Consider the following 27,330-nt stretch of genomic DNA (forward strand, 5'->3'; position numbering starts at 1 on the left):
ACTATTCAAAAAAGCTTTTTACTCAAATGGGAGGGCTATATTGTACAGATGGGGTCTCAGATGCTTCGCTAATGAGTTAGAGTCCATAGACTTCATCACTGTGTTGCCTTACATATTATCTGCTGCTTTAAATACATACTCCTAGGTACCACCTGTGCTCTGTGTTGTCTAATGTCAGCCCGATAATTATGTTCTGCTTCAGTATTTTTTCTACTCTGTATTGGATTCTTGCTAATACCATGTCTTTTAAACTTGTATCTATTTACCCTGTGGCATTGTTTATGGAAATGTCCTTGATGCTTTATTGACATGTACTTGATACTGACTGTATTAATCTCATACTGTGTAATCCACCTTGAGTCTCAGTGAGAAAGGTGGACTATAAATGACATAAATAAGTAAATAAATAAATAAAAATAGTAACCCTACATTATACCTTGCGGAGCTCGTGCCCTCCTCAAACCGCTCTCTCCACAGGCTCCAACTCCAAATTCTCCAGGTATTACCCAGCCAGGAGTTGGCAACCATAGCAATTGGAAAGCTCTTAAAAATATGCCTCTTGCCCTGTTCAGTTTTTTCCAGAGGCATTACAAAAACATGTAGGCGTGGAACTCCCCGTCATTTCAGTTCATTCCGACGGCTTCCCGCCGTCTCGGTATCCCACCTGATGCGTGCGAGGACAGCTTGTGTATTTCCCTCGTGTCTTCCTCAGTCTGGAGGATTCATCGATTCTGACAGCTGCACTGGACTGTACAAGGGCCAAGCTCACCAAAACAGGCCCCACAATGCATTTCATAATCCTTGTATATCCAGGTTGGGTAAATAGTCCTTGAAATGGAGCTGAGGGTGAAATGTCAGCAATTTATACCTGCTAAGGCCCTAGGATTCCACAGTGGAGGCACGGACATTTCTGCGCAAGGGTGTCACGATTTTACAGGACTTAAACAGCCGGTGGTCAGAAAGGTTTACCTTTAGGGGAGCCACACCTTTTATCAAGTGATTCTCTTAGCTAGATTTTCTACAGGAGGGAAAGTGCAGGATATTTGTAACATACCCTCCCCCAGGGCTTTTTTTCTGGGGAAAGAGGTGGTGGAACTCAGTGGGTTGCCCTCGGAGAAAATGGTCACATGGCTGGTGGCCCCGCCCCCTGATCTCCAGACAGAGGGGAGTTTCGATTGCCCTCCGCGTCGCTCAGCGGCGCGGAGGGCAGTCTAAACTCCCCTCTGTCTGGAGATCAGGGGGCGGGGCCACCAGCCATGTGACCATTTTCAAGAGGTTCCAGAACTCCGTTCCCCCGCGTTCCCGCTGAAAAAAAGCCCTGCCCTCCCCAAATATGTAACAAATGAAAAAAGGGGCTTTCCTTTCAACACCTCCGTTTTTGTATATAGGATTCCTGTCTTACACCCCACAGCCCCGTTATACCTGCTGCATTTGTTCACTCTACAACAGCCTGCTTTAAAAGCCAAGAAAGCATTTGTTACATTAAATAGATGCTAGAAAAACCTCCGCTATCCTGCTTTTTCTTATCAACCTTCTTTGAGGGCTTTTAAGCAGAGGCTTGATGGCCATCTGACACAATGCTGATTCTGCGAACCGAGGCAGATGATGAGAGGGAGGGCAGGAAGGGTTACAGCAGTGCTTAGTTTCCGTGGCCTCTTCTTACATGCCCAGGGTAAGGCCGATTGCCACCTTGGGGTCAGGTAGCAATTTTCCCCAGGCCAGTTTGGCTAGGGATCCTGGAGGCGTTTTGCCATCTTCTGGGCATAGAGCAGGGGTCACTGGGTGTGTTAGGGGAGGGGTATTTGAGAATTTCTTATACTGTACAGGGGGTTGGACTAGATGACCCTAGAGATCCCTTCCAACCCTGTGATTTTATGATTCTATGTCCGAAAGGCCCTTCTAGGGAGATCTCCAGACAACAAAGTACAGTTCCCCTGGACAAAAATGACCGGTTTGGAGGGTGGACTCTATGGCATTATACCCTGCCGAGGTCCCTTCCCTCCCGAAACACCACAATCATCAGGAATTTCCTAACGGAGTTAGCAACCTTAACCCTTCCCAGTTTGGTAAATAGCAGGTGATGCACTGTGTATTGCTCGCATGCTCATGCTCAAGTATTTATGTGGATGCGCACTAAAGATAAGACACATTACATTCCCCTCAACCCCCACCCCCCACTCAGAGATAAAGCTACTGAAGACCAGAGACAGTTATACCTAATGGTAACTCTAGCAACTCACACTAATTATGTTGTAAAAAGGCATCCATCAGCAAAAAGTGAACTAAAAATACAGAGATTGGTCAGGGGCATGAAGGTTGTAGGGTGAGGCTGCAAGGAACTGGCTGCAGACGTAGCGGAGCTTGTATCCTTCAAACGGGGGTTCGTTAATGTGACTGAAGCATTAAACATTAATGCTTCCAGGACCTGCTGTACGGAAGGTCAATGCCATCTCCCCAGAGAGGAGAAAGCGGGCCGCAAGAAGGTACATATCGTAATGTTGCCTCTGTGCCATTAACCTTGTGATCATCTCCTGGCTCCGCGCGGCTGTTTTGCGGCTCCATTAGGACGTTGGCAGCCTCTCCCAGGTAGTCGATAAGCTGTGGTGAGGGTTTATAAAGTGGCAGGCCCGCAGTGAAAACTGCAGGTTGGCTTTTGTTTTTGCTTCGGCAGGGAGTGTAGAAAGGTGGGCTGGACTTGGAGTAAATTGTTATTTACTCTTTCTGCGACTTGGAGAACAAAACACAACAGTCCCACTCGTTGGATTTTCATTCCAGGTCTCGCAAGAACCATGAGGACTAGGGGCTGGTTTCTCCAACTACTCCTGCTGCAGCACAGTGCTTCCCATGTCCTACACTGGACATACAGAGGTAATGGGGAAAGAGGGATGGGTGGGGAGTGGTGACGATTGCTGCAGTTTAAAAAAAAAAAAAAAACTATTGCCAGCCATTTGTGGGACTGACAAGCCAGTTCTGTTGAAATGTTCAGAATTAAATTGATTTACAGCTTGATCCTATGCCTGCTTGCTCAGAAATTAATGCAATGGTCGAGGATGCTTTAGACTGTTCCTGCACTGGGCAGAAGGTTGGACTAGATGGTCTGTAAGGCCCTTTCCAACTCTATGATGATTCTACAATTTGAATTACTTCCAGAGGGATTTACTCCCAAGCACTTACGCTAAGGATTGCAGTTTGTAATGTAAACAAGTAGAGTTACGCCCTTCTCAGCCCACTGACTTCAGCTGAGTTAGAAGCGCCCAGCTCTATTGAGGATTGCGCTGTTAGTCTCAGGGGTTGGCGAGGAGCAAGCCCCTGAACCTGCTTCAAGTGCTGATAATCAGCAAGGGGGGGGGGGAGTGCCTAGAAAATGCATTCACTGTCCGTTTGGGCTCTGAAGTTCAGCACAAAGGGCTTGCAGGAAGAAGAGAGAGAAAGCTTGTTGCCAGAAGGGTGGCAGAATATCATGCTCCATAATGTCTGCAGAAACAGAGGGAAAGGAGTGTTGCAAACGTTACAATACTTTTTTTTAGTACAATGCAGAAAGTGTGGCTGATCTGGCAAAGCAATTTTGTGAGGATACGCAAAATGCCTGGAGCCCAAAATTGCTTTCAATCAAAGAAGTATGCTTTTGGGGAACAAGCGTTTTCAAAAGTGACTTCTTTAAAAAAAGGGGGCTTTTTGGAAATAACTGCCTTCTTTAGGAGGCAGCCATAGAAGCCTGAGCGTCTTTTTAAGAAATGTCCCTGAGATTGGCTGCTTTTTTCCTTAGCAAGTGAGACAGCATCAGACCGATCGATGGCTCTCGCCGCTAATGCTGACGGGAACAGCCAGAGATGGGAGAAAAGATTTCTGTATTGATCGGAAAGGGAGCAAAGCAGTTTGAGAGACAGGCTTGAAATTTCTACCCAGTTATAAAAGGGCTAAATATATCCAGGAGAGAAAGGGAAAAGAGTCTGGGAAAGGGTTGCAGGAGTGACATATCGACTTTGACAGCAAGCAACAGAAAGCCACCCCCCTCCAATAAAACTAGCTGTCATCTTCAAGCCTCCTTTACAGCCGTTAGTTGCCCTGATCGGCCTGGAATGTTCACGAATGCTGGTTTTGGAAAAAGCAGATAGCTAACTGGCAGAACGCGAAATCCAAGGTAAATAAGAGAATTCCTGCCAGATCACGCCAGGGTCCATCTGTTCCAGCACCCACCTTCCAACAGTGGCCAGTTAGACTGGGAAAGCCCCACTAGCAAGTGCCCTCAATTTCCACCACCACCAATATTCAGAGATGTACTGTCCACTGAAGTTCCTTTATGGTAAATTGCCATAAATGGACCTCTCCTTAATAAAGCTGTCAAAATACAAAAGTGATCTGCTGGTTGAAATCCCAGCATTGCTAATATAAGGATTTCAGGGAGGAGGGCTGGGAAGAGCATCTAGGAGAGCAGCAGCCGACTCAGAACAGACGGTATGGTGCTAAGACAATTCACTGGTGTGAATAGGTGGAATGTACTTGCATAATATCTCTAGGGCGAGCAATAGAATGTTGATATTCCAGCTTCTGCAAAGGAAGCCGGGGGCCGGGGGGGCCGATCTTCCCCTGGCATTTGCTGTCCCAAAGCAATTGCTTTGCTTGGGGGTAAAGTTGACTCTGCCTAATAACCTGTTCTTATCTGTGAAATGACAGAAGGGGAATTGGACGAAGCCCACTGGGGAAACCATTTTGCGGATTGCCTGGGGAAGCGCCAGTCCCCTATCAATATTCAGAAGAGGCATGTCAAATACAATCCAGAACTGGAGCCATTTGACTTCGTGGGTTATGGAGGGCCGTTGCATGGAAATTTCACAATGATCAACAACGGGCATTCCGGTAAATATGAAACTTTGTGTACTGTTTCAGTCTCTGCTTTAAATGCATAATAAACCGGAACTGGCAGCGATGTATTGTCCCTTATAGGTGTTACTTACCCTGACCTGGATAGCCCGAGTGAGCCTTATCTCGGCAGATCTCAGAAGCTAAGCAGGGTCAGTCTTGGTTAGTAATTGGATGGGAGACCTCCAACAAAGACCAGGGTAGTAGAGGCAGCCAATGGCAAACCACCTGTGTTATTCTCTTGCCCTGAAAACCCCAGCGGGTGTCGCCATATGTCAGTTATGACTTGAGGGCACTCTCTACTACTAAGGGTGTTATTTATTTAAATGTTTTATCCCTCTCTTCCCAAAAAATGGCTGCTAGCTCTCCTAAAGGCATCACGGACTATTGTAGATTATGATTGGATCCACCCATCTTTTTTCACTAAATCTCTCCCCAGTCCCCCTCTATTCTACAGCCCCTTCTCCCATCCCAAATGGCTTTCGTATATGCAATTTCCACAATTCTCAGCATAGCCATTTTTGGTGGTCAAAGAGATCCCTTCTCCTTCCTTTTTCAACAGCAGATAAACTGGTTGTATCCAACCCATTAATGTTTGCTCTTAACCAGGGTTACAAGGGAAAACTCCATGGGATGGCAGTCTTCCTCTTCCTCTTCCTCTTCCTCTCTTCCACTGGAAACTCTCCTCCTTTCTCTTTTTAGCATTAACCATGGTGTAGGTTTGTCAGCAGCACCGATATTAATGTTATGCATGAGTCATGATTAGCTTTAAACTGTTATTTGAAACCAGGGTTGGAAGTTGGATACAGACCCTGGATAAAGGTAACCATGGTCCTAACCATGGTTCAGACCTCTCTGTGTTACATCAGCATGACAGATTCTGTTAAAACACCTGCTGATGTTTGAGGACGGCTTTTGGATGTTTGCAGCTGAACATAAATAGCAAACTCTGTTGGGTTCATTTTTTTTTGTAACGGAATGAGCTGCGTCTCCTGATCTCATTTATTTCAACTTCCCGCTTTGTCATCTGTTTCTTTTTATTATTATTACTCTATTCTGCTAATTTTGTGCTGATTTTCTCAAACGGGAGGTGGGGAAATCCAGTCAGCAGCATATACACAATCGAGAACATCAGAGCTGTTTGCATTTCTGCACGAGACATTAAAAAATAGAGACAAAAGGACAGCTTCAATGTTATATGCTGGTTAATTCTTCTAGTGAGGCTTGGGGATGTTGCTAGAAAAACTTTCTGACAATAAATAGTACGAACGGGTGGGGGCCAATATTTAGCACACTTAAAGTGATTTTGAAATGTGGAAAACACTTTTTTAAAAATATACTATCAGAATGGCCACGGAGTCAAAAGTCACCATTGTTAGAAATTCTGCTTTAATTAAAATATACACCATATTTCGAGCCTGTAAAAGGTTGAAAGGCTATAGATATGCCATGTAAAATCTGAGAAATATAGGCTATAAGCATTGTGGGAATTGAGCAGGGCTTTTTTTCTGGGAAAAGAGGTGGTGGAACTCAGTGGGTGGCCCTCGGAGAAAATGGTCACATGGCTGGTGGCCCTGCCCCCTGATCTCCAGACAGAGGGGAGCTGTGGCACGGAGGGCAATCTAAACTCCCCTCTGTCTGGAGATCAGGGGGCGGGGCCACCAGCCATGTGACCATTTTCAAGAGGTTCCGGAACTCCGTTCCCCTGCATTCCTGCTGAAAAAAAGCCCTGGAATTGAGTATAATGTCTTTTCACAGGTGTGAGCAGTAAAGGCCTAAGAAAATTTCCTAAGGCCTGGGTTGTACACACTGTGTTTTTTAAACAAACAAAAACAAACAAACAAAAACAAACAAACAAAAACAAACGAAGTCATCAACATTTTGTGCAGAAGAGTAAGTGAATGCTGCAACTTGTACTAATTAGCATAGCAATGCTTAGCGAGTCAATTAAGTAAGATTAATTGATCAACAACATATTTTAATGGATTCAAAAGGTGGCCCAGTTATGCAGATTAAAAAAAACATTGTTTTAAATGCAAGTATTTTAATAACTACATATGGCAGGTGCCCTCCTAGAAGAGGCATTCTCTCTCCTAGCTAAAACAGAAGGGAATGCCTCTTCTAAAGGGGTACCTGCTGTGTGAGACAGGTGAATCACCTAAAGACTAACCAATAATACTTACCAGTGATTGTTTTTACTTGTACCCAGTTGTGCAGATGACAATAACTAACTGAAATTCTCACAGTCAATTCACTATGATCTTTAATTAGGTAGCAATCCAATGTTGCAAATCAAGCAAATATAGTGTTTCATATTTTATTATTATTTAAATCTGTGCACTGTCCCTGCATGTTAAATTATGCTCAAGATGATACTAGGGCAGAATAAAATTAATTTGCACAGTTTGCATAATTTATTTGGCTTTATTAGTTAATGAACTATACAGAGGGCATTTGGAAACTTTTCTGTGTAACTACCAGGCACCTTATATGGTTCTTTCCCCATCCTACATTTACGAGATTTTCTAAAGTGGTATCCCATACTCTTTTGTTGTTATTTTTTCCATACCCTTTTAAAGCCTGTCTTCACGAGGACTAGACATTTGGTAGGTATTTAAAACAAATAAAACCTAAGAATACTGAGTTTTGACTTGTGAAGAATAGTCACAGATATAACCAAAAATCCATGTCCCATGTGAGCATGAGCGCATGAGTTGCTTAGCTTGGTACATACACAACCTGCTTTCTCAGCAAATGCATCTGACTCAAAACCAGGACTGGCCAAGCCATGGAGGCAGCCTCTTGGGGCAGGAGGCTTCTCATTGATTTTAGTTGTCCAAAAAATTGTGGCCCTAAGCTGGATAGCCCAGATGAGCCTGATCTCATCAGATCTTAGAAGCTAAGCAGGGTTGGCCTTGGTTAGTAACTGGATGGGAGTCCTGCAACAAAGACCGGGGTCGCAGAGGCAGACAATGGCAAACTACCTCTGTTAGTCTCTTGCCATGGAAACCCCACCAGGGGTCGCCATAAGTCAGCTATGACTTGAGGACATCACAGACACACATAAGAACGGAGCTTCTGATATAGACTATGAAAAGACGAATACCTTTTTCTTGCTCAGGGCATCACAAAACCTCAAGACAAGTCATCCCTGCTTGGTGTGACACGTAACTTTGGGCCAGTGGAGAGACAAGCGGGTTTCAAAAGTAAATAACATGAAAAGGGCAGTCTACTAGAGAGCACAGAAGCTGCTGCTGCCAAATAAGAAAGCAAGCCTTCCTAATTCGCCTCCTTTCCTAAGAGGACAGCTGACAGATACAAGACAAACACCAGAGGCTTGAGACAAACTGTCTCGGAAGGGAAAGAAGCTCTCATTGTATCGCTCAGAAAGATAATGGGCCCGGCCGCCTGCTTATTACATATGGCTCCACATGCCCAGTCTCTCATTAAGAGGTTTCTGCACAGCAGTATTATCGGCTGTGCACACTTGCCACTCTCTGTAAATTAGTTGTCTTTTTTATTTGGTTGGGGAGGGGGGGGGTGAGCCAATGTTTTCGTTTGTTTTTTTTCCAGTGTTCAGGAGCGTGTGTTGGTATTTTTCATGCACTGTTGTTAATGCTGTTATTATTGCCAGCTACTAGACCTAAAACCAGTGTTCACTGGGAGCAAGGCTGCAGCTCAGGCAAAATGTAGGTTAATGGCTTTGGCTCAGAGTCACTTCCCTTGGCTCCATTTCTCTCTGTATGCATAGGTTGTTTTTATGGCTCGACTTCTCATGCTGGAAGTGTACACGCAAACATAGAATAATAATAATAATAACAACAACAACAACAACAACAACAATAAATTTATATACCACCCTTCAGGACAACTTAATGCCACACTCAGTTTACAAAATGTGTTATTATTATCCTCATGACAATCACCCTATGAGGTGGGTGGGGCTGAAAGAGCTTTAAGAGAGCTGTGACTAACCCAAGATCGCCCAGCTGGCTTCAAGCAGAGGAGTGGGGAATCAAACCTGCCTCTCCAGCTCAGAGTCCTGCTGCTCTTAACCACTACACCAAACTGGTTCTCCTCTCCTAAAAAGCAGCAGGGGGTGTCAGGTGTGTGTGGAAAAGAGAGAGGTGGAGGGTAGACCACTGCATTACCACAAGGCCTCACCTGATATGCGTGGTAAAATTCTACTGTGCATTATTGTACTTGACTGATTAAGCTATTCTGTGTTCAGCTTCTCAGGTATAGAAGAAGCGTGGTGAAATTCTGTGCTAAAACAACCATCAAACGGGCTTGAACCAAGCAGCTTACAATGGGATTTATATACTTAGCATGATAATAATAACATTGTGTTTATATACCACCCATCTGGACAGATTAGTGCCCATTCAGAGTGGTGAACAAAGTCAATGTTGTTATTATCCCCACGATACAGCTGGAGAGCTGGGGCTGGGAGGAATGGCTTACCCAAGGCCACCTGCTGAGTTCGTGACAGTAGTGGGAGTTGAATCAGCAGAGTGCTGATTAGAGATGTGCACGAACCAGGGAAAAACCAAACCATGTGGTTCATCAAATTTCACAAACCACAAACTTTCGTGAACCTGTCCCTGGTTTGCGAACCGGTTTGTTTGGTTCATGAAAACGTCACATCCAGGTCAGAAAATCATCACTTCCAGGCCAGCAGAAGTTCACTTCTGGGTCAGCAGAATGTTTGCAGGAAGTCCATCCCCTGTTGCCTAGGAAACTGATTGATTGGCACCAGGCTGTCTGTAGTGACGAACCAAAAAATGAACCAAATGAACCAGCCTAGAGTTTGTGGCGGTTCGTCAGAAATGGGATCTGATGAGCCGCTGGTTCGCGAACCACGAACCAGCCTGGTTCGTGCTTAATTTTGGTTCGTATTTCAGTTCGTGCCCATCTCTAGTGCTGCTGGTTCACAGTCCAACCATTTAACCACTAGGCTACAGTAGCTCCCTTATAATAATAACTGCACTTACATTCTGCTCTTCTAGGCAGATTACAGAGCGGTGAACAAAGTCAGTGTTGTTATTATCCCCACAACAGGGGCTGAAAGGAGAGGCTTACCCAAGGCTACCTACAGAGCTCATGGCAGTACTGGGAGTTGAACCAGCAGAGTGCTGATTGGCATCCCAACCACATTACTTAGTAAAAGTAATCTGCATCTGTCCACAGAGGCTGCCTCAGGCAAAGTTTCCTTCTTTGTCTTGCCAATGTCACCCACACACACTAAGGTTGTTTCATAGAGTATCAAAGGGAGAGATGGTTGGAAACTACAGGACAGAATTTGGCCCGAAGAAATCTGTTTGCTAACGTGTGATCTACAAATTAATGAAATCCATAATTAGTCCAACTTTGGTCACTAAAAGGTAACCTTCGCTTCAGTGAAAGCTGCTTAGAGCTGGGCCTTAGCAAGGCTTGGTATTTCGCGTTTTCTGCGCGACGACGCGTGACGTTTCGACATGGGGAGGGCCGTCTGGAATCGGCCCAGGTTGGAAGGAACCAGATGTAATTCAAGGGACGTTAAGGCAGAACCCTCTAAGTGCCTGGCTACCATACATTAATCAGACTGCTCCAGCAAGCTCATAAAAGTGAGAAGAAATCAGACTGCTCCAGCTAACTCATAAAACTGAGACAAGCGGCGTAAACCAGAGACAGGCAAAACCAAATAATACAACACAGTGCGGTATTACTAGATAGGAAGAAATTAGGAAGAAATTCTGACTCTGATAATTAGCTAGCAGCTAGCTCAAGCAGTTTAATCTGTTACCTGCTCTCTTTTCTGGAATCACCTGTTGCCTTCTGCAGTGGAAGGTAATTATCCACTGAAAGAGAGGTTGGGCCCAACAGGTTTTTAATCTATTTATGAGTCTATGAACTATGTTTTTTTCAGTGCCTGCCTTTCTCCTGGAATTTATGTCCTGTAACGATGAGCGTAAACAACCCCAATTATGAAACAACAGGTCATCACACAATTATACAATTAAATAATTGTTTTGAATTATAGCACAGTGTAGACTGGGTTTGTGGGGCTTTTTGCTTTCAAGGAGTGTTGGTTTTTGTGAGCATTGCAAGGTGCAAAGAAACATGTTTTTAACCTGTCTGATCCACACAGGATTTTTGAACAAAAGCAGCCTTTCCCCCCTACATAGCAAAGCCCAGAACAAGGAATTGGATCTTTTTGTGTTCATTTCAAAGGAATGAAATGTTCTTTTCACAGCTTGGCAAGGTATTTTATAACAAGGATAGGCCAATTTTCTCTCCCTCTAGATTTGATCTATGGCTGCTGCTGAAATAGGGGACATGTTTTATTATTGTATTATATTAGAGTCTTGCAAATGCAACCAGCCATCTGCAAGAAAAGGAAAGAGTATTCCTGCTAGCTCTCTTTATTTTTTATTTTGTTTTATTTATGTTATTTATAGTCTGCCTTTCTCACAGAGACTCAAGGCGGATTTCACACTGTGAGCCAGGACAGTCAGTATCCAAGACGTTTCAATAAAACATGTAATGGGTATATATATATATTTAAGCAAATTTGCAAAGATTTAAAAACCAGCAGAAATCCAATACAGAGTTGAATCAAAAAGAGTCCAGTAGCACCTTTAAGACTAACCAATTTTATTGTAGCATAAGCTTTCGAGAATCAAGTTCTCTTCGTCAGATGCCTGATACAGAGACTGGTCAAACACAGAAGAGCAGGAGAGGGAAGAGGCAGTTAGGGGGGGAGGGGGAGGGAGCAATCAATATACTAGCAATCAATACTAGCAATATACTAGCAATCAATATACATATACTAGCAAAGGAATGTTTTGATTGCTCCCCCCCCCTCCCCCCCCTAATTGCCTCTTCCCTCTCCTGCTCTTCTGTGTTTGACCAGTCTCTGTATCAGGCATCTGACGAAGAGAACTTGATTCTCGAAAGCTTATGCTACAATAAAATTGGTTAGTCTTAAAGGTGCTACTGGACTCTTTTTGATTTTGCTACCACAGACTAACACGGCTAACTCCTCTGCAATACAGAGTTGAAGAATTGCTGGAACAGACCATAAGTAATTCTAAGACTGACATTAAATAACACAAGAGCTACCCAGTAGGATCATACATACAGCAATAGACAGTACATAGCAGTAAAGTCTATAGTTCCTATCTCTTTACTGACGTATCTCTTTGAGACCACTTCCTTACAGTACAGCCTTCCTATCTGAGTAAAAAACCCTCCTGAATAATTCTGTTTTTTATCACTTGCAGAAAGCCAGGAGAGTGGGGGCTTTTCTGAACTCTAGCAGTAGACCGTTCTGAAAGGTGGGGGCCACCACAGAGAATACATGCATACAGGCAGCTGTTGATTTTGCCCATGTGCCAGGTGGCACCTGTAAAAGGCCCTATGCAGATGAACTAAGCCACTGTGGCGGAACATAGGGAGAAAGGCGGTCCCATAGATATGATGGACAAAAGCCATGAAGAGCTTTGTAGGGTATACTTTGAACTGGGCTCAGTAACTGATATGTAGCCAATGGAGTGACTGTAAAATGAGAGTAATATTCAAGGACCTCTTAGCTCCCTCACTGTCTGATATGGTTCAATGTGATGGAATGTTCACAGTCTTTTGTAAAAATGGAAAACATTTAGAAAAGAGAAAAAAGCTTAAGATTTACGCACAACCACATATATCAGTTACTTAAAATTGCAAAAAATAACTTCTTTACAGACATTCTAGCTGCTCTAGGGAAAGCTTATTATAATAGAAAATTGATAAACAGAATTTTTGAGAAAGAAAACAACAACAACCCAAAGTTACAACTTTGGTTAAAAAAATCTTATAAATATTACTGTAGTATCTGCAGGGCTTTTTTCTGGGAAAAAAGGTGGTGGAACTCAGGACCATACAATGATATCACTTTCGGTCAGCTGGAACAAGGGGGGAGTTTTTTAAAGTTTAAATCACCCTCGGTGAAAAGGGTCACATGGCTGGTGGCCCCGCCCCTTGATCTCCAGACAGAGGGGAGTTTAGATTGCCCTCTGCTGAGTGGTGTGGAGAGCAATCTAAACTCCCCTCTGTCTGGAGATCAAGGGGTGGGGCCACTGGCCATGTGACCATTTTCAAGAGGTGCCGGAACTCTGTTCCACTGTGTTCCAGCTGAAAAAAAGCCCTGAGTATCTGCCATTTTTAGTAGCTGAGAAGAGCAAAATATGCATGATAGTACTTGGTCAGAAAGACATCAGTGTGCATCCTTTAATGCAGTGGTCAAGTATTTATTATAATGCAGTGGTCAAGTATTTATTATACTGGGCTGTTTTACATTATTCTTAGATGTTGTTAATGTGAGAAAAAAATTGAGTAAAATGTGAAAGAAACATTTTGAATGTTTTGCAACCATGGCAATTGTATACATTTTCTTTCTGGCATCCCTTCTTGATTTCTCTCTGACATCACTTCCTGTTTTTGCTCTGTTTTGCAGTGCAAATAGACCTACCTTCATCCATGGGCATCATCAAAGGGCTTCCTGGGGTCTTCACAGCTATCCAGTTCCATTTTCATTGGGGAGGATTGGATCTTGAGGCCAGTGGTTCTGAACATACAATTGACGGAATGCGATACATTGCTGAAGTATGAATCCATTTGGAAAGATTAGTCTTTTTTAAAAAAAGAGGTGTTCTCACATATTAGGAGCTGACACAGATTAGCAGCAAGCTATGTCCTTGGCTGAAATCTCACCTCTTCCATGAGCTTGCTAGTTGGCCTTAGAAAATCTCTTTCATGGCTACTGTTTAAAATATGGGGATAAAAATGCTCACCTACCTTATCGGGTGATTGTAGAAATTAGAACAAGGTAATGGATGTTAAATGCTTTGGACACTTGCAAGTGCGATGCAAATACAAAGTATAATTGTTAGTGCTAGCAGAATAGAATATTCCTTTGTTAAACAGTTGGTCAGATATGCCTAATTGGAACCAGGGTGTCTGTTGAGTTGGGGTAATGAATCATTGTAGCTCTTGTTATTTGGACCAGAAAGCAAGTTTGATCCAGAATCTTTTCAGCGGGGTGATAATTGGCATAGAATGTGGCTTGTTCCAGCCTATTGAGGTAAAAGATGTTACCTTTCTTGGCTGGTTTATGTCTCTGCCAATATTTTGTCCAGCAAGAGCTTTGTGGTAGTGCCTGAAACTTATCCCCTACATCAGGACGTAACTTGAGAATCAAGTCATGACAATTGGTGAATTTTCCCTTCTTCTATAGCAATGCTTATGAGCTACCCAGAATCCCCTGAATACTCCCAGTCTACACTGGTGCCCCGTGCCACAGCTATTTACACAAAAAACTTGAAAACTCCCATCACAGAATTCCCAGCATTTTGTCTAGTTCATTTCCAGGAGCACCACATGGTTGGAAATTGATCTTTCCTACATAATCTTGTTTTTATCAGAGCAGCCATCGGAAGGCAAGAAATCAGATCCTTTGGGTATCCTGTATGCATCATCCTGTGCAGGGAGGGGGCAGCAATGAATTTTTTTCCATGCAAAGTATGAAGATCCTTATTTAAACCCACCGTTTAACAGTTCTGTTCCTCAATCTTCACAGCTGCACATTGTCCACTACAATTCAGGCAGATATTCAAGTTTTGAAGAAGCGAAGGATAAGCCCGACGGATTGGCGGTCCTGGCTTTTCTATATGAGGTAGGGGCCTGCTCAGAAGGAAGAGAGAACAGACAGTTGGTAGAGCTGCCTTCCAAGGCCTGATTCTGTTTCTTTCTTTGCTCCTACCACTACATACATCCCTGCTAATAATCTGCTTCTTCCATTTCCATCTATAAGTCTCATGCTCACTTCCATCACCTTTAACTCTTCTTCCTTGCTGTCTCTTATGCCTGCATGCTGCATCTTCTTTCTAAGCATTGAACACTGCCGCTTTTCTCTTCCTTCAAACCTCTTCCTTGAACCCTGCATCCTGTACCAGAAGCAGGCTTAAGTACCTGGAACTTAATGGCAGCCATATTGTTTCCTCCACTGTGCTCGTCTCCATCTTCCTCCCTTCCCTCCCCTCTGTTCAATTTTAGGTTGTCAGCTTATCAGGACAAGGTTAAAAAAAACACCTTGCCACATACATTAATGGAGCTACATAAACAACATTTGGTTGATTAACCAGTTAGATTTTGATCAGCTTCGGGGGTTGGGGGGAGCTCAATTTAATTGGACACCAGATGTCAGTTTTGTTTACAATGTTTTTAATATCCAGTCCTTACTAAAATGAGAATAAGCACCATCTTAGAAGTGGCATTACCTCCAGGATGAGAAAGAAGGGGAAATGCTGCTTCTGGAATTTATTTACTTCATTTATACTCTGCCTTTCTTCCCTATGGCAACCCAAATCCGCTTACGCCATACTCCTCTCCTCCATTTTTTCCCTCACAACAACCTTGTGAGGTAGGTTAGGCTGAGAGAGGGTTACTGGTTTAGGGTCACACAGCCCATTTCTATGGCAGAGTGGGGATTCGAACCTAGGTCTCCCAGATTGTAGTTCAACGCTATAACCACTATACAATACTGCCTGCTGTGATCCCTTTATGTGACACTTAAAAACAAAGGATGCTTTTTTAACAAAGGCGGCCTTTCCTCAGGTGTAGTTGATTAACTGATCAATTGTCTAAAGTCTGTATGGTTGATTAACTAAGATTTATATATGTGGATTACACTGCCCACCTCCTCCCCCTTGATATTGTTGTTATTTTAATAACAAGAAAAATTCTACCTCAAGGATGTCCAACTTAGTCGTTCTGAAGGGGGGGGCACTACCCCTCCCAAACCCCAATTTGTTGAAGAGCCCAAATTCAAACATTACAATGAATTGTGGATAAATTGAAGACTGAATACTTCTTAAACTACCCATGAGGGGAGAAAGGAACCTGTGAACTCCCTGAGAGCAAACCAGGCTTTTCACAAACGAACTAAATTTGTGATGTCTAGACACAACTGATGAGAAGGATATGGAGAATTTTTGGAGGGAAACAGTGATAAACGCGTACACTAGGGGGCACCAAATGAAAGGAAATATTAGAGGTCTGGTAGTAACTTTTTGAAGGGGCAAAACTACACAAACCGGGCTTGTAAAAAGAGAGTGTTTATGAGCTGGAACGTGCATTCCTTTGCCCTGCTCGCCTTTCCTTGTTGAAACACTACCTTTTCTTTTGTAGGAGGGGAATTTAGAAAACACTTACTACAGCAATTTCATTGCCAGCTTGGCCAAAATCAGGTTTGCAGGTATGTTTGTGGATTTATCTTTTACTTGGGCAAGATGAAGCAATTTCCTTTTTGCAGGGGAGAAATATTTTGTTTGTGGGTTGCCAGCCATGCAGCAGAGCCACCGACAGCTGGGATTCGGCCTGCTGTGCTAAAAGCTCACTTTCTGCACAGTGCATGGTTCTAATCTCCCCTCCTCCACTTTATTCTCCCAACAACCCTGAGAGGCCATTCAGGCTGGGTTGCCAGTCACCAGGTGGTAGCTGGAGATCTCCTGGAATTACAACTGATCTCCAGGCAACAGAGACCAGTTCCCCTGGAGAAAATGGCTGCTCTGAAGGGTGAACTCTATGGCATTATACCCCACTGAGGCCCCTCCCCTTCCTCAAACCACACCCTCTCCAGGCTCCACCCCCCAAATCTCCTGGAATTTCCCAACCTGGACCTGGCAACCCTATCTGAGAGCAACTAGCTACATAGTAAGCTTCATAATTGGAGTGTCTGACATTGTGACGTTAACCATTAAGCCCCAGCTCCCCAGCTATATTGTGGGGATAATAACAACACTGACTTTGTTGACAGCTCTGAGTGGGCACTAATCTGTCTCAAAGATCGAATTGAATAAATGATGATGATAGAGTGGTATATATATATGTTGTTATTTGATTGGGACTTTTAAAGATACAGGTCTGCTGCACTCCCTCACATGTTGCTCTGCCCTCACATAAAGATCTCCAACTATTATGGTTTATCTCCCTGTGTGTTCCCCCAAAACTGTGGTAATTAAAAAATAATAATTGTGACACTGCTTAGCTCAAATGTGAATCCTGTATAAATACAGCTAGAATGGAGGCAGAAAAGAAAAATCACCTCATGGTGACGTTTCTGCATTGATAAATCACTAGAAAATGTGATCCTTTAAAAAAAAAAATTGGCACAGTGTATTTTCTTGTTCTCTGTTTTCCCCTCATGCCAAACCATCTCCCTCTCCCTATGTGCTGTGGCTTGGCTACAGCTGTTTAATATAAATAAATAAATTAATTAAATAAATTAAATAAATAAATAAATAAAATAGTGGTTGTATGAGGACAAGGCGGAAGAGGGAAGAAAGCTGTATGCTGTTCCTTGAAGGAGAGACAGGATAAAAATGTACTTAATAAAGGTATAAGAACAGCCCACTTCCCTTGTTAAGTGAGGCTGCCATATTTCAAAATAAAGTACTTGAGTTCTAAATAATATACAATGTATTGCTAGTGAATATAACTCAAAACATCAGATTGTGAAGCACATGTATATCAATAATATTTGCAATAAAATATAAAATATCAAGGGTCGGTGATGAAATAAATAACAAAACCTAAAACGTAATTCGTAGCTCGCATTATCAAACAACAGTTAGGTGTCAATTGTGAGGGTATTAATTGCAAGAATGACAGAAAATCTGTTTCAGTCTCCGCTCCGTCTTCTACAGAGGTTGAATCTCCTCCAGTAATAATTTCATAGGCGATCTTCAAATACTTGAATTAAATCCAGTTATTTCCCGACACTGACAGAAACTTCTAGAACTCTTCAAGGAACAGCATGCAACTTTCTTCCCTCTGCCATTTTCTCCTCATACAACTGCTAGAAACAGCTGCAGTCCGGAGAGATGACAAGCCTGAGTGTTTATGCGTATTTTAATGTTTTTAAGTTCAAAAGCTGTTATGCATTTGGAATCAACACTTTTCTTATTTGAATAATAAATTCCTTAAGTTAACCTTGCCCCTCTTCTAAACAGGCTGCTGTGCTATGCTAAAGGGAGAGTTCATACAATCACTAAGGCATAAATACTACTACTGCTACTAATAATAATAATAAGATTCGATTTATATATCACCCTTCAGGATAACTGAACTCTCACTTAGAGCAGTTTACAAAGTGTATTATTATTATCCTCATGACAATCACCCTGTGAGGTGGGTGGGGCTGAGAGAGCTCTGAGAGAGCTGTGACTGACCCAAGGACACCCAGCTGGCTCCAAGCGGAGGAGTGGAGAATCAAACCCGGTTTTCCAGATTAGAGTCCCGTCGCTCTTAACCAGTACACCAGACTGGCTCTCCAGGAGATAGTGATCTTGAAAAATCCACCCGCAGGAATTGTGGGGCGAGCAGAGCTTGGTCTGTCATGGGAACGGGGTTCAGAGCACAGCCACGTTTGCAGGGGTCCAACTGCCATTTTCTTTTAATCATACATTTCCCTGTAATCTAAAAAGAAGCTCACATTTGTAAATAAAGGTGTTCACATGACAAATTTAGAAATCCACTCCCCCACCCAAGCTGTGGGGCTGTAAGAGACTGAAATTCGAATCAGTGAAGTCGCTGGTTCGAATCTTAACCCTTCCTTAAATCCATTCAGTGGCCTGAGGCAAGTCACTCTCAACCCCTTTCAACCCTCAATCTGTAACAGAGAGAGAATAATTAATAGAGCGAGGTATTTTGTTTTTCTGCCTTAGAGGGTCATCTTAAAGACTACAGCAAGATAATGCCTGTGAAATGCTTTTAATACTCTATGCGCTATAGCAGAGTGGTTAAGTGGTTGGGCTGCAAATCAGCACACTGCTGGTTTGAATCCCACTACTGCCATGAGCTTGGCAGGTGGCCTTGGAATAATAATAATAACAGCACTGTCCTGGTTCACCACTCTGAGTGGTGTCTAGAAAAGCAGTATATAAGTACAGTTATTATTGTTGTTATAAATGCTGCTTCTTCTTATCCATTTTAGGGCAGTCCACCGTGCTGCACACCCTTGACATCTTGTCCCTGTTGCCTGAAAACCATGCAAATTTCTACAGATACCCAGGCTCTCTTACTACACCCCCCTGTTCAGAGACTGTGATCTGGACTATATTTGACTCACCCATCAAGCTGTCCCATGCACAGGTCAGAAGGCACTTCTTTGTTTCTCCTCCCCAGGGTTTGGCTCTCTGCTCTCTTGACAGCTATCATTCAGTCTTGGATGACAGAAAGAGTTTCGCCAGATGAAGAGTGTTGGTTGACATATCACACTTATTTCTGTAACAACATCTTTTATGGTAATGCAGGAATGGCTTTCATCCTCTTGGGATAACTCTATTCTCCAGACCCAAAAGTCTGAGGCACATTTTGCTGCCTGATTTAAAACTGGGATGATTTTGAATATCTCACTCCTACTTTGTAAGCTCAAAGATCCCCTTTATCAGTTTCATTTCTTCCTGGTGCAAAACAAACTCTTCACTTTTGTGCCCTTTTCAGCTTCCTTGTGACAGCTCTTCCCCATTAACGGATGCAATTTTTTTTACCATTGCTTGAGTCAGTTTTGTATAAATGACTTAAACAAATGAATTCTTAACTGGTCTGATTTCAAGATGGCCAATGGGGGCTCCGAAAAATGTTCTGCCAGGGATCAATTCGGCTTCCGGCCTGGTTCAGTCCATAAAGTGCCCAGAAAGCCAGCTGACGGGAGATACACGTGTAAGTAAGTCATTCCCGTTATTGTGTCATGACTGTTTGCAGATTAGGATACTGGAGAATGCTTTACTTGACTGGAAGAACAACACCTTGAGGAACGATTACCGCCGCGCCCAACCCCTCAACAGCAGGGTGGTTGAATCCTCTTTCCACGTCAAACTTGCTGAAGGTATGAATTGGTGGCTTAAGCCTCTGGGGAGTTATATTCGAGGGATTTTTTCCTTTGTAGTCATTAAATTCCTCTGATCCAACAAGACTATATTGTTATCTTCTTAAGCCAGAGTCCATACGCAGGGCGGCTGCAGGGTTGCCAGGTCCCTCAAGTCTCCCAGCGGGAGACTGAGACGCTGGCTCCTACCTCCTCAGCGCTTTTCTTGTTGTGCCCGTGCGAACGCAAAGCACACACGCACTCCCGGTGTGCATGATGACGTCACTTCAGGAGTGACGTCATCACGCAGGGATGACACATCGCACGCGCTGGGGAGGGCAGAGAGAGCGGGCAGCTCTCTCTGTCTCTCTCGCTGCTGTCGCCGCCGCACCCCTTGCCCCTGCTGGCGTGGGCAGCACAGGGGCAGCGGTGGCCGCGGCGAGAGAGCAAGCTGCGGTGGCCATCCTGCTCTCTCTCTCGCCCTGGCTGCAGCTGCCCCTGTGCTGCCCACGCCGGCAGGGACAAGGGGTGTGGCGGCAAGAGAGCAGGCCATGGCCACCACAGCTCGCTCTCTCACTGCTGCCACCGCTCCCCTTGTCCCTGCTGACGCCGGCTGCAGAGGGACAGTGGTGGCCGCAGTGAGAGTGGCACGCTCTTGCAACCACCGCCTGCTTTCTCTCTGCTGCCACCTGCTCTCACGGTGCGGGAGCGCGCCCCACACCCAGGGGTGCGGTGCGCCACCCGGGGAAGGGGCGCCCCAGGAAGTGCGCCCTCCACCGGCCAGGTAAGCGGGTGCGGGGGAGGGAGGGTGGGATTGGGATGGGAACCCTATCTGTGATCCTCCTCACAGCCACCACGGTAGCTTTGCTCATCTGAACAGGGCCTTCTGCAGGTGCCACCCTGCACATGGGCAAAATCAACAGCTGCTCATACATGTGCCTTCTCTGTGGTGGCCCCTGCCGTATGGAACGGCCTGCCTGAGGAGGTCAGGAGAGCCCCCTGTCTCCTGGCCTTCCAAAAATGATGCAAAACTGAATTATTCAAGAGGGCTTTTTACTCAGATAGGAGGGCTATACTGCACAAAGTGATCTCAAGAGGATAAAGGATAAAGATGGATGAAAAGGATAAAGACAGACGACAAACTTTTCTACTATTGCTGTAAATATTGAGGGACCATAGACACCCCTACTATTGCTATAAGTATGATCCTACTGGGTAGTCCCTATGTTGTTTAATATATCACTTGTAGAATTTCTTATGCCCTGTTTCAACATTTCTTCAACTCTCTATTGGATTTCTGCTGGTTTTTAAATCTTTGCAAATGTGCATGTATATACCCATTACATGTTTATTGAAAGGTCTTTGAAACTGCCTGTACTGACTCACACTGTGTAATCCGCTTGAATCTCAGTGAGAAAGGTAGACTATAAATAATGTAAATAAATAAATAAACAAAACCAACCCAATATTCATATGAAAACAAATCATGGCTGTTTTCACACTCTTTAACACTGCACAAAACTCACTCTGTCATGACTCCATTTTCGTGGCATGATGACATCAGAAATTGCGCCATGAAGACGCCCTCGTTCCATGAGTTTGCGTGATGTTAGAAAGTGTGAAAACGGCCCATATGAATTTCCCTGCTCAATGGATCCCCAGGATGATCGGGTCTCCCAAAATTACACACCCTTTCCCCAGTTTCAATTGTCTTGTTATGTTGGACCACCTAACACAGATTAATTTAGCAAGTTTCGGAAAGACTGTAGGTGTCACCAGTCACTGACATTGTGAGTGTGCATGGTGTTTACCTCGTATGCAATGAAGCTTAGCATAGATACGTCCCGGATTGAACTTCACCGCCTGTGTTCACAAATTTTTTATATGCCCATATATTGCGATCCTTTCTGCGCCAGATGACCATGAAAGGCACAATAAATCTGTTCGTCTTCAAGGTAGGCCAGGACACCCTAAAACACACACACACATGTATCAGCTACACTATTCTGTCTCTTGCTTTGTACATTGCTGCAACATAGGGATTTGATATAAAGTCGAATCATTCAAGGCTACACCCTTTGTGCAGCGTATATTTTGCAATAATTTCCTTCCAGGCACAGCGATAGTCTCTACAGAAGTAAGCGAAAGGGAAAATTTGGATCCCAAGAGTGACGGTAACAGAGGGGCTGGAAAACGGGAAAAGGTTCAAGAAGTCCCAGTTGGGATGATTTGTTGCCATGGAAAGAGACTCCTTATTAAAATAGACCCAGGCGTTCAGGGCATTTCATTTATCCAAGAGATGATGAGAAGGTTAGTTTCAGGCAGCTACATACCGCCAACTTCAATCTGGGCCATTTCCACACGGCTTATCTTATTCTGCAAAATAGCGAAATCTCGCGAGAAGACGCTGTTATCGTGCGAGAAGACGCGATAACAGCGTCTTCTCACGAGATTTCGTGCGAGATTTTGCTATTTTGCAGAATAAGATAAGCCGTGTGGAAACGGCTCCGATCTTTGCAGTGGTTGACCTTTCTGAAGAATGGAGGTAACAGTTCATTTACAACTCCAGCCTTTTCAGCTACCATGTAATTCATTCATATTACTATTGATTGATTTATGGGCCACTTTTTGACACTTCCAAAACAACATACAGAGTAAAAAAAAATCCCAGTATCGTTAAAAACAATAAGTAGTACCATCGCAACAAAAATATAAACAATGCAACGTGTTAAAAAGCTGAACTATCAGGAAACCCCCAACAAAAGAACACAGTGAAAAGGTTATTCCAGATAAAAACATTTTTAAACAATTTCTAAAAAGATGGAGCATGGTCAGATTCACGATGAATGATGTACACAGTTTGGGGCCCACGTCAGAACCTGTTAGTTCTGTAAATCTGAGTTATAGTTAACTGTCTTGGAAGAAAAGGGGGCGCTCACTGCAGACCCGGTGGGGACTCCAGAATTACTGCTATTACCCCACAAGACATTATCTGTTTGTGTGCCAAATGCAGGTACCCCTTGACCTGTGTCTAGAGTCCTTCCAGGCTATGAGACCCCCCAACCCCTGAGCTCCGATATTAATTGAGTGACACCTGTTTGTCTGAAAGGATGGTTTTTAGCAACTTAAAAGTCCAGTAAAACTCAGTGTAGTTGTAGTGGCTACAGTGTTGGACTAAGATCTGGGAGAGCTAGGTTCGAATCCCTGCTCTACCATGAAAGCTCACTGGGTGGCCTTGGGCCAGTCACACACTCTCAGCCAAACCTACCTCACAAGATTGTTGTAAGGATAAACTGGAGAATGATGTAATCCACTTTGTATCCCCATTCGACAGAAAGGTAGGATATAAATGAAGTAAGTAAATATAAATAAAGGAGAATAGAAGGGGAGAGACAGGAGAAGGCACATAGTAGCCCTGCTGTTTACTGCAAAAACAACTGCTAGAGCCGAGTTAAGACCGAGGCACGCTTATTGAAATGAAGAATAACCGTTTGGTCTCTCCTCAACTTCTTCTCTCCCCTGTCAAAATTAATCAGTCTGTGAGATCTTTGGAGTTTGAGGACCACATTTTTGCTTATACAGCTGTGCAAAATCACCATTATATTGATAGCACCAGGGCTTTTTGCAGGGGGAAAAGAGGTGGTGGAACTCAGTGGGTTGCCTTCAGAGAAAATGGTCACATGGCCGGTGGCCCTGCCCCCTGATCTCCAGACAGAGGGGCATTTAGATTGCCCTCCGCATCGTGGCGCGGAGGGCAATCTAAACTCCCCTCTGTCTGGAGATTGGGGCGGGGCCACCAGCCAGGTGACCATTTTCAAGAGGTTCCGGAACTCCGTTCCACCACATTCCAGCTGAAAAAAAGCCCTGGATAGCACTCAAGATAAATAGGAATCTAGAAACTAATTACGGTGGTCATTGCATCTCTTTAGAATTTTGCCACCCAGAAACCTTCACTTTGAGACTGGACGAAATACAGACCCAGCTTCGGGAAATGAAGAAGTATCTTGTGGATGTCATGAGCAAGCCTGGTAAGAAGACAGAACTTGTGGTTCTTTTCATTACTGTGATGAGCCAAGGGAGCCAGGAAGCTGCCTTGTACCAAGTCAGACTGTTGATTCTTTAGTTCCGTAATGTCTTCTCTGATTGGCAACAGCCAATCTGAAACCTCCAGGAGTTTCAGTGGGGGAAGGTCTCCCTCAATGCCTGCTACTTTGAGATTTTTTTAAACTGGAGATCTCAGGGTTTGAACCTGAAACTTGTGAATGCAAAGCCTGTGTCTGTCCTCATTCCAGTTATCCTCCTTCTGCAGTCCCCCTTCGCCTTGGGAGCTGGGAGGCTGGGATACGTGAAGCCAGGGCAGGATGGAGGAGTACTTCCTAACAGAGGCTGTTTCCACACATCTTTATAGGGACGACCCGCTCACGGAATGCTGGCGACTTTTCCTCAGGAATCCAGATGTCTCTGTTTGCAAAAGGGTTGCAGGCTGTTTGGTTTCTGGTTTTCGGCACCTTTTCTGGGACCTCGGGAAAGTGCGGTTCCAGAAAAGGCAACAAAAAAACAGAAACCAAGTAGTCTGCAATCGTTCTGCAAATGGAGACGTCCGGAGTCCTGGGGGGGAAGCCTCCAGCATTCTGTGAGTGAGCTGTCCCTATAAGGTCGTGTGGAAACGGCCAGAGATTAAACACTAAAATGCTATTCCTAATCTGTGGGTCCAGACCCCAAAATGGGTTGTGAAGCTTGTGATTGATCCTAAGGAAATTTGGACTCCCCAAACAGTGAGAACTACTGCTTGAGAGACAGGTGGTCTTTAGGCCATGGGTTGAGACCTTCAGGTGGGTTGTGCCTCTGTAGAGTTGCCTTTTGTTGTTGCTTTTGTCAATATTGTCTACTCTGACTGGCAGTGGCTCTCCAGTGTCTAAGGCAGAGGTGTTCCATATAATCTACTACCTGATCCTTTTAATTGGAGATGCCTGGAATTGAACTTAAGACCTTCTATATGCCAAGCAGATGGCTTTCTGTTGAGCCACGGGGTTACCACCATAGCCCCTCCACTCACAGAAATTATAACTTGGTGTGACTCCTGGACAATCTTTGTTAGGCATCCCTCCACAGAACTACAGTTTTTTACAAGTTTATCATTGTGAGTCCGTTTTGAAATGTGTAAGGTGGGCTTGTCCATAATACAAGACTGGTGATCGGCCTGTGACAAACGCTTGAAGGAGCGGTCATCTTCTGCTGGGTGGGAACTAGCCTGTAATAAGAGAACTTCTGATTCGTAATTCCAAGTATCAAGTCAAGTACTGCACATACATAAGAGCTTCTGGTTGGCTGTTCCAGGTGGCAGTTCAGGCTCGTTCCAGGCTTTTTACTTCCCCTCTGAGAACGTCGGCAGCTACGTTGAGGTCCGTCCCCTGCTAGAGATGAATTTCCATACCTTCACACTTTGCTTCTCGTCCCAGCACCATAACCGAGGGACCCAAACTGTGCTCCACTATTCCACCCAGGACAGGGAAAAAGAATTGGTGGTCACAGTGGGCTCAGCTGTGGGCATTTGGATTGGAGATCAATCTCTGCTATTTAACCTGCATCATAAGTCTGTGGAGTGGTTGCACCAGTGCATTACTTGGAACTCACACACTGGGATTGTAAATCTGTGGGTCAATGGAGCTGAAAGCACAGGCAAGAGTATCGAAAAGGGTCACGTGATCCAAAAGGGCGGGACACTCATCCTTGGCAAGGAGAAGAATTTGCTGTTTGATGTTTTCTCCAATGGGTTTTCTGGTTGGCTGAGCCACCTCAACCTCTGGAATCGTGTCCTTGGCCAGTCAGACCTTGAGAAACTCACCCTTTGCAAGAATGGTGTTGAGAAGGGAAACGTCATCGCGTGGGGGGAGACGCACATGACGATGTTCGGGGGAGTGGTTTTGGACATGGACAGCAGCTGCAAATAATACTCATTTTAAAAAACAGTGGCCTTGGAAATTGTTGCTGGTGAAACCACTGACAAAATATTGTGTTTATTTTTTCTGTATGCTATAAAAAGGGCAGGTTCCTTCTCCTTCCGCTCTGAATTTTTTATCTTGCTGGTCATAAACCTTTTATGACAGGGAAATCTCACCACAGGGTGAGAATGTCCTCTCTCATGTTTATGGGCGTGTTGTAGAGTACATACATAGACAACTGTGAGAAGTCGGGGGACTGGTGATCGAAGAGACAATGACGACATGGCTGAGTCTCCACTTCGTGTTTCTAAGAACACACAAAAAGTTTAATTACAGTGATCTCTCACTTCATAGTAGTGTCCCCTGTAGAAATATGCTAACATAAAAATTCACTTGTTTTCTTTTCTGGAACGGAGCTTGGTGGGGTGGTGGTGTTTCCATTACCATGGAGAACAGGTAAAAGCTAGATTTGCTGATTTATCTAGTGCAGCTTTCTGCACGGAGCCCTGCCTGGAAATCTCTGCTTGCCCCCTTGCATAACCATGAGGTCCCACGCAACCCCCGTTTCCTTGCTTTTTGAGCACCCAGTACATGGCACAAAAATTTACCTACATGAAGGATGTCAGCTCCATTCTCTCTAACCTCCTCAAGATGGTGAGCAGAGTGTTGTGATGTGCCAACTTGCACAGTGCAGAATGTGAGCTAAGTCTACTGGGCACACATGCTGCACAGCCCCGACTGTTTTTAGAAGGCTCCTCTGCAAACAGCATGCTGGCAACTGTCTCTTGAATGCTGCCAAGGGAGGTTCTGCGCCTCCAAGTTGTTATTGGTTAAATCGGTGGGGTGTGTCAAATGCTGAGCTCGGGTTTCTTAAAGCAGGAGAGGGCAAGTCTTTTTCTGAAGCAGAAACTTGTACAAAGCCACAGGGCCTCTGCTAGATCAATCCTAGCTGCAAAATGAGGTGGAGGACTTGTGCTGTGTACCCAGTGAAGCTAGCGCTGGGCGTGTTGCCCTCGGAGGTTGCCGAGGGCTAGGAAGTTCCCTTGGAAAACAAACACGCTTTCAGGGGGTTCTTCTTCCCCCTTCTTCTTCCTCTTTCAGCACAGCCATGTTAGTAGAATAATAAAGTCTGTGCCAATTAAAGTCAGCTTGTCTTCACTGCCTTTTCATAGCGCTACCAATTTGTTCAATGTGCTTTAATTAAACAGTACCCAAAATGCATAGAAGTGCATCTTGTGGCCACGGTGAACGTGTTGGAATAGATCTGGGGAGACTCGGATTCAAATTCCTGCTTGACCACACTCAATGAGCCACTCTTTCTAGCCTACCTCACAGGGTTGGTGCAAGAATAAAAAGGGGAAGGGGAGAACATAGCCAGATTTTTAAGCTGAATAAATGAATAAAGGGATTTTGCATATGGCGTCACCTCTGGACTCACCAAACACTGGCTCCATCTCTCTGTGTGTACTAATATCAACAGATTCATGAAGAAACGTCTTCACCTCAGACTCACTCCAAAGCTTCTCTGGGGCTTGCTCAAAAACCTCACCCAGGAACCAGAGTTTCTGATTTCAGAAGACGCGATACTGTATCCTGCTGCTCAGAACCTCATACCCCCCCAAAAAGTCTTTGGTTTTTTAA

General features: G+C 44.3%; 1 protein-coding gene across 1 annotated transcript; it reads left to right on the top strand.

Moving 5' to 3' along the window:
* Positions 1-2,485: 2,485 nt before the first annotated feature.
* Positions 2,486-25,805, top strand: CA6 (carbonic anhydrase 6). Its single transcript, XM_055001004.1, has 10 exons — positions 2,486-2,586; positions 2,776-2,868; positions 4,675-4,857; positions 13,337-13,485; positions 14,459-14,554; positions 16,069-16,135; positions 18,875-19,032; positions 19,645-19,768; positions 23,677-23,775; positions 25,085-25,805. Exons 2-10 carry the CDS (start codon positions 2,790-2,792, stop codon positions 25,696-25,698), a joined length of 1,569 nt encoding a protein of 522 aa, XP_054856979.1. The 5' UTR covers positions 2,486-2,586; positions 2,776-2,789; the 3' UTR covers positions 25,699-25,805.
* Positions 25,806-27,330: the final 1,525 nt, after the last annotated feature.

The sequence above is a fragment of the Eublepharis macularius genome, chromosome 17 (assembly GCF_028583425.1).
Source record: "Eublepharis macularius isolate TG4126 chromosome 17, MPM_Emac_v1.0, whole genome shotgun sequence".
NCBI lineage: Eukaryota > Metazoa > Chordata > Lepidosauria > Squamata > Eublepharidae > Eublepharis > Eublepharis macularius.

Excerpts from the sequence above, each read along its gene's own strand:
- CA6 (XM_055001004.1), top strand. The coding sequence starts at position 2,790 with ATGAGGACTAGGGGCTGGTTTCTCCAACTACTCCTGCTGCAGCACAGT. Across the intron at positions 4,858-13,336 it reads GATCAACAACGGGCATTCCG|TGCAAATAGACCTACCTTCA; the intron begins GTAAATATGAAA and ends TCTGTTTTGCAG. Across the intron at positions 19,033-19,644 it reads TCAAGCTGTCCCATGCACAG|ATTAGGATACTGGAGAATGC; the intron begins GTCAGAAGGCAC and ends GACTGTTTGCAG.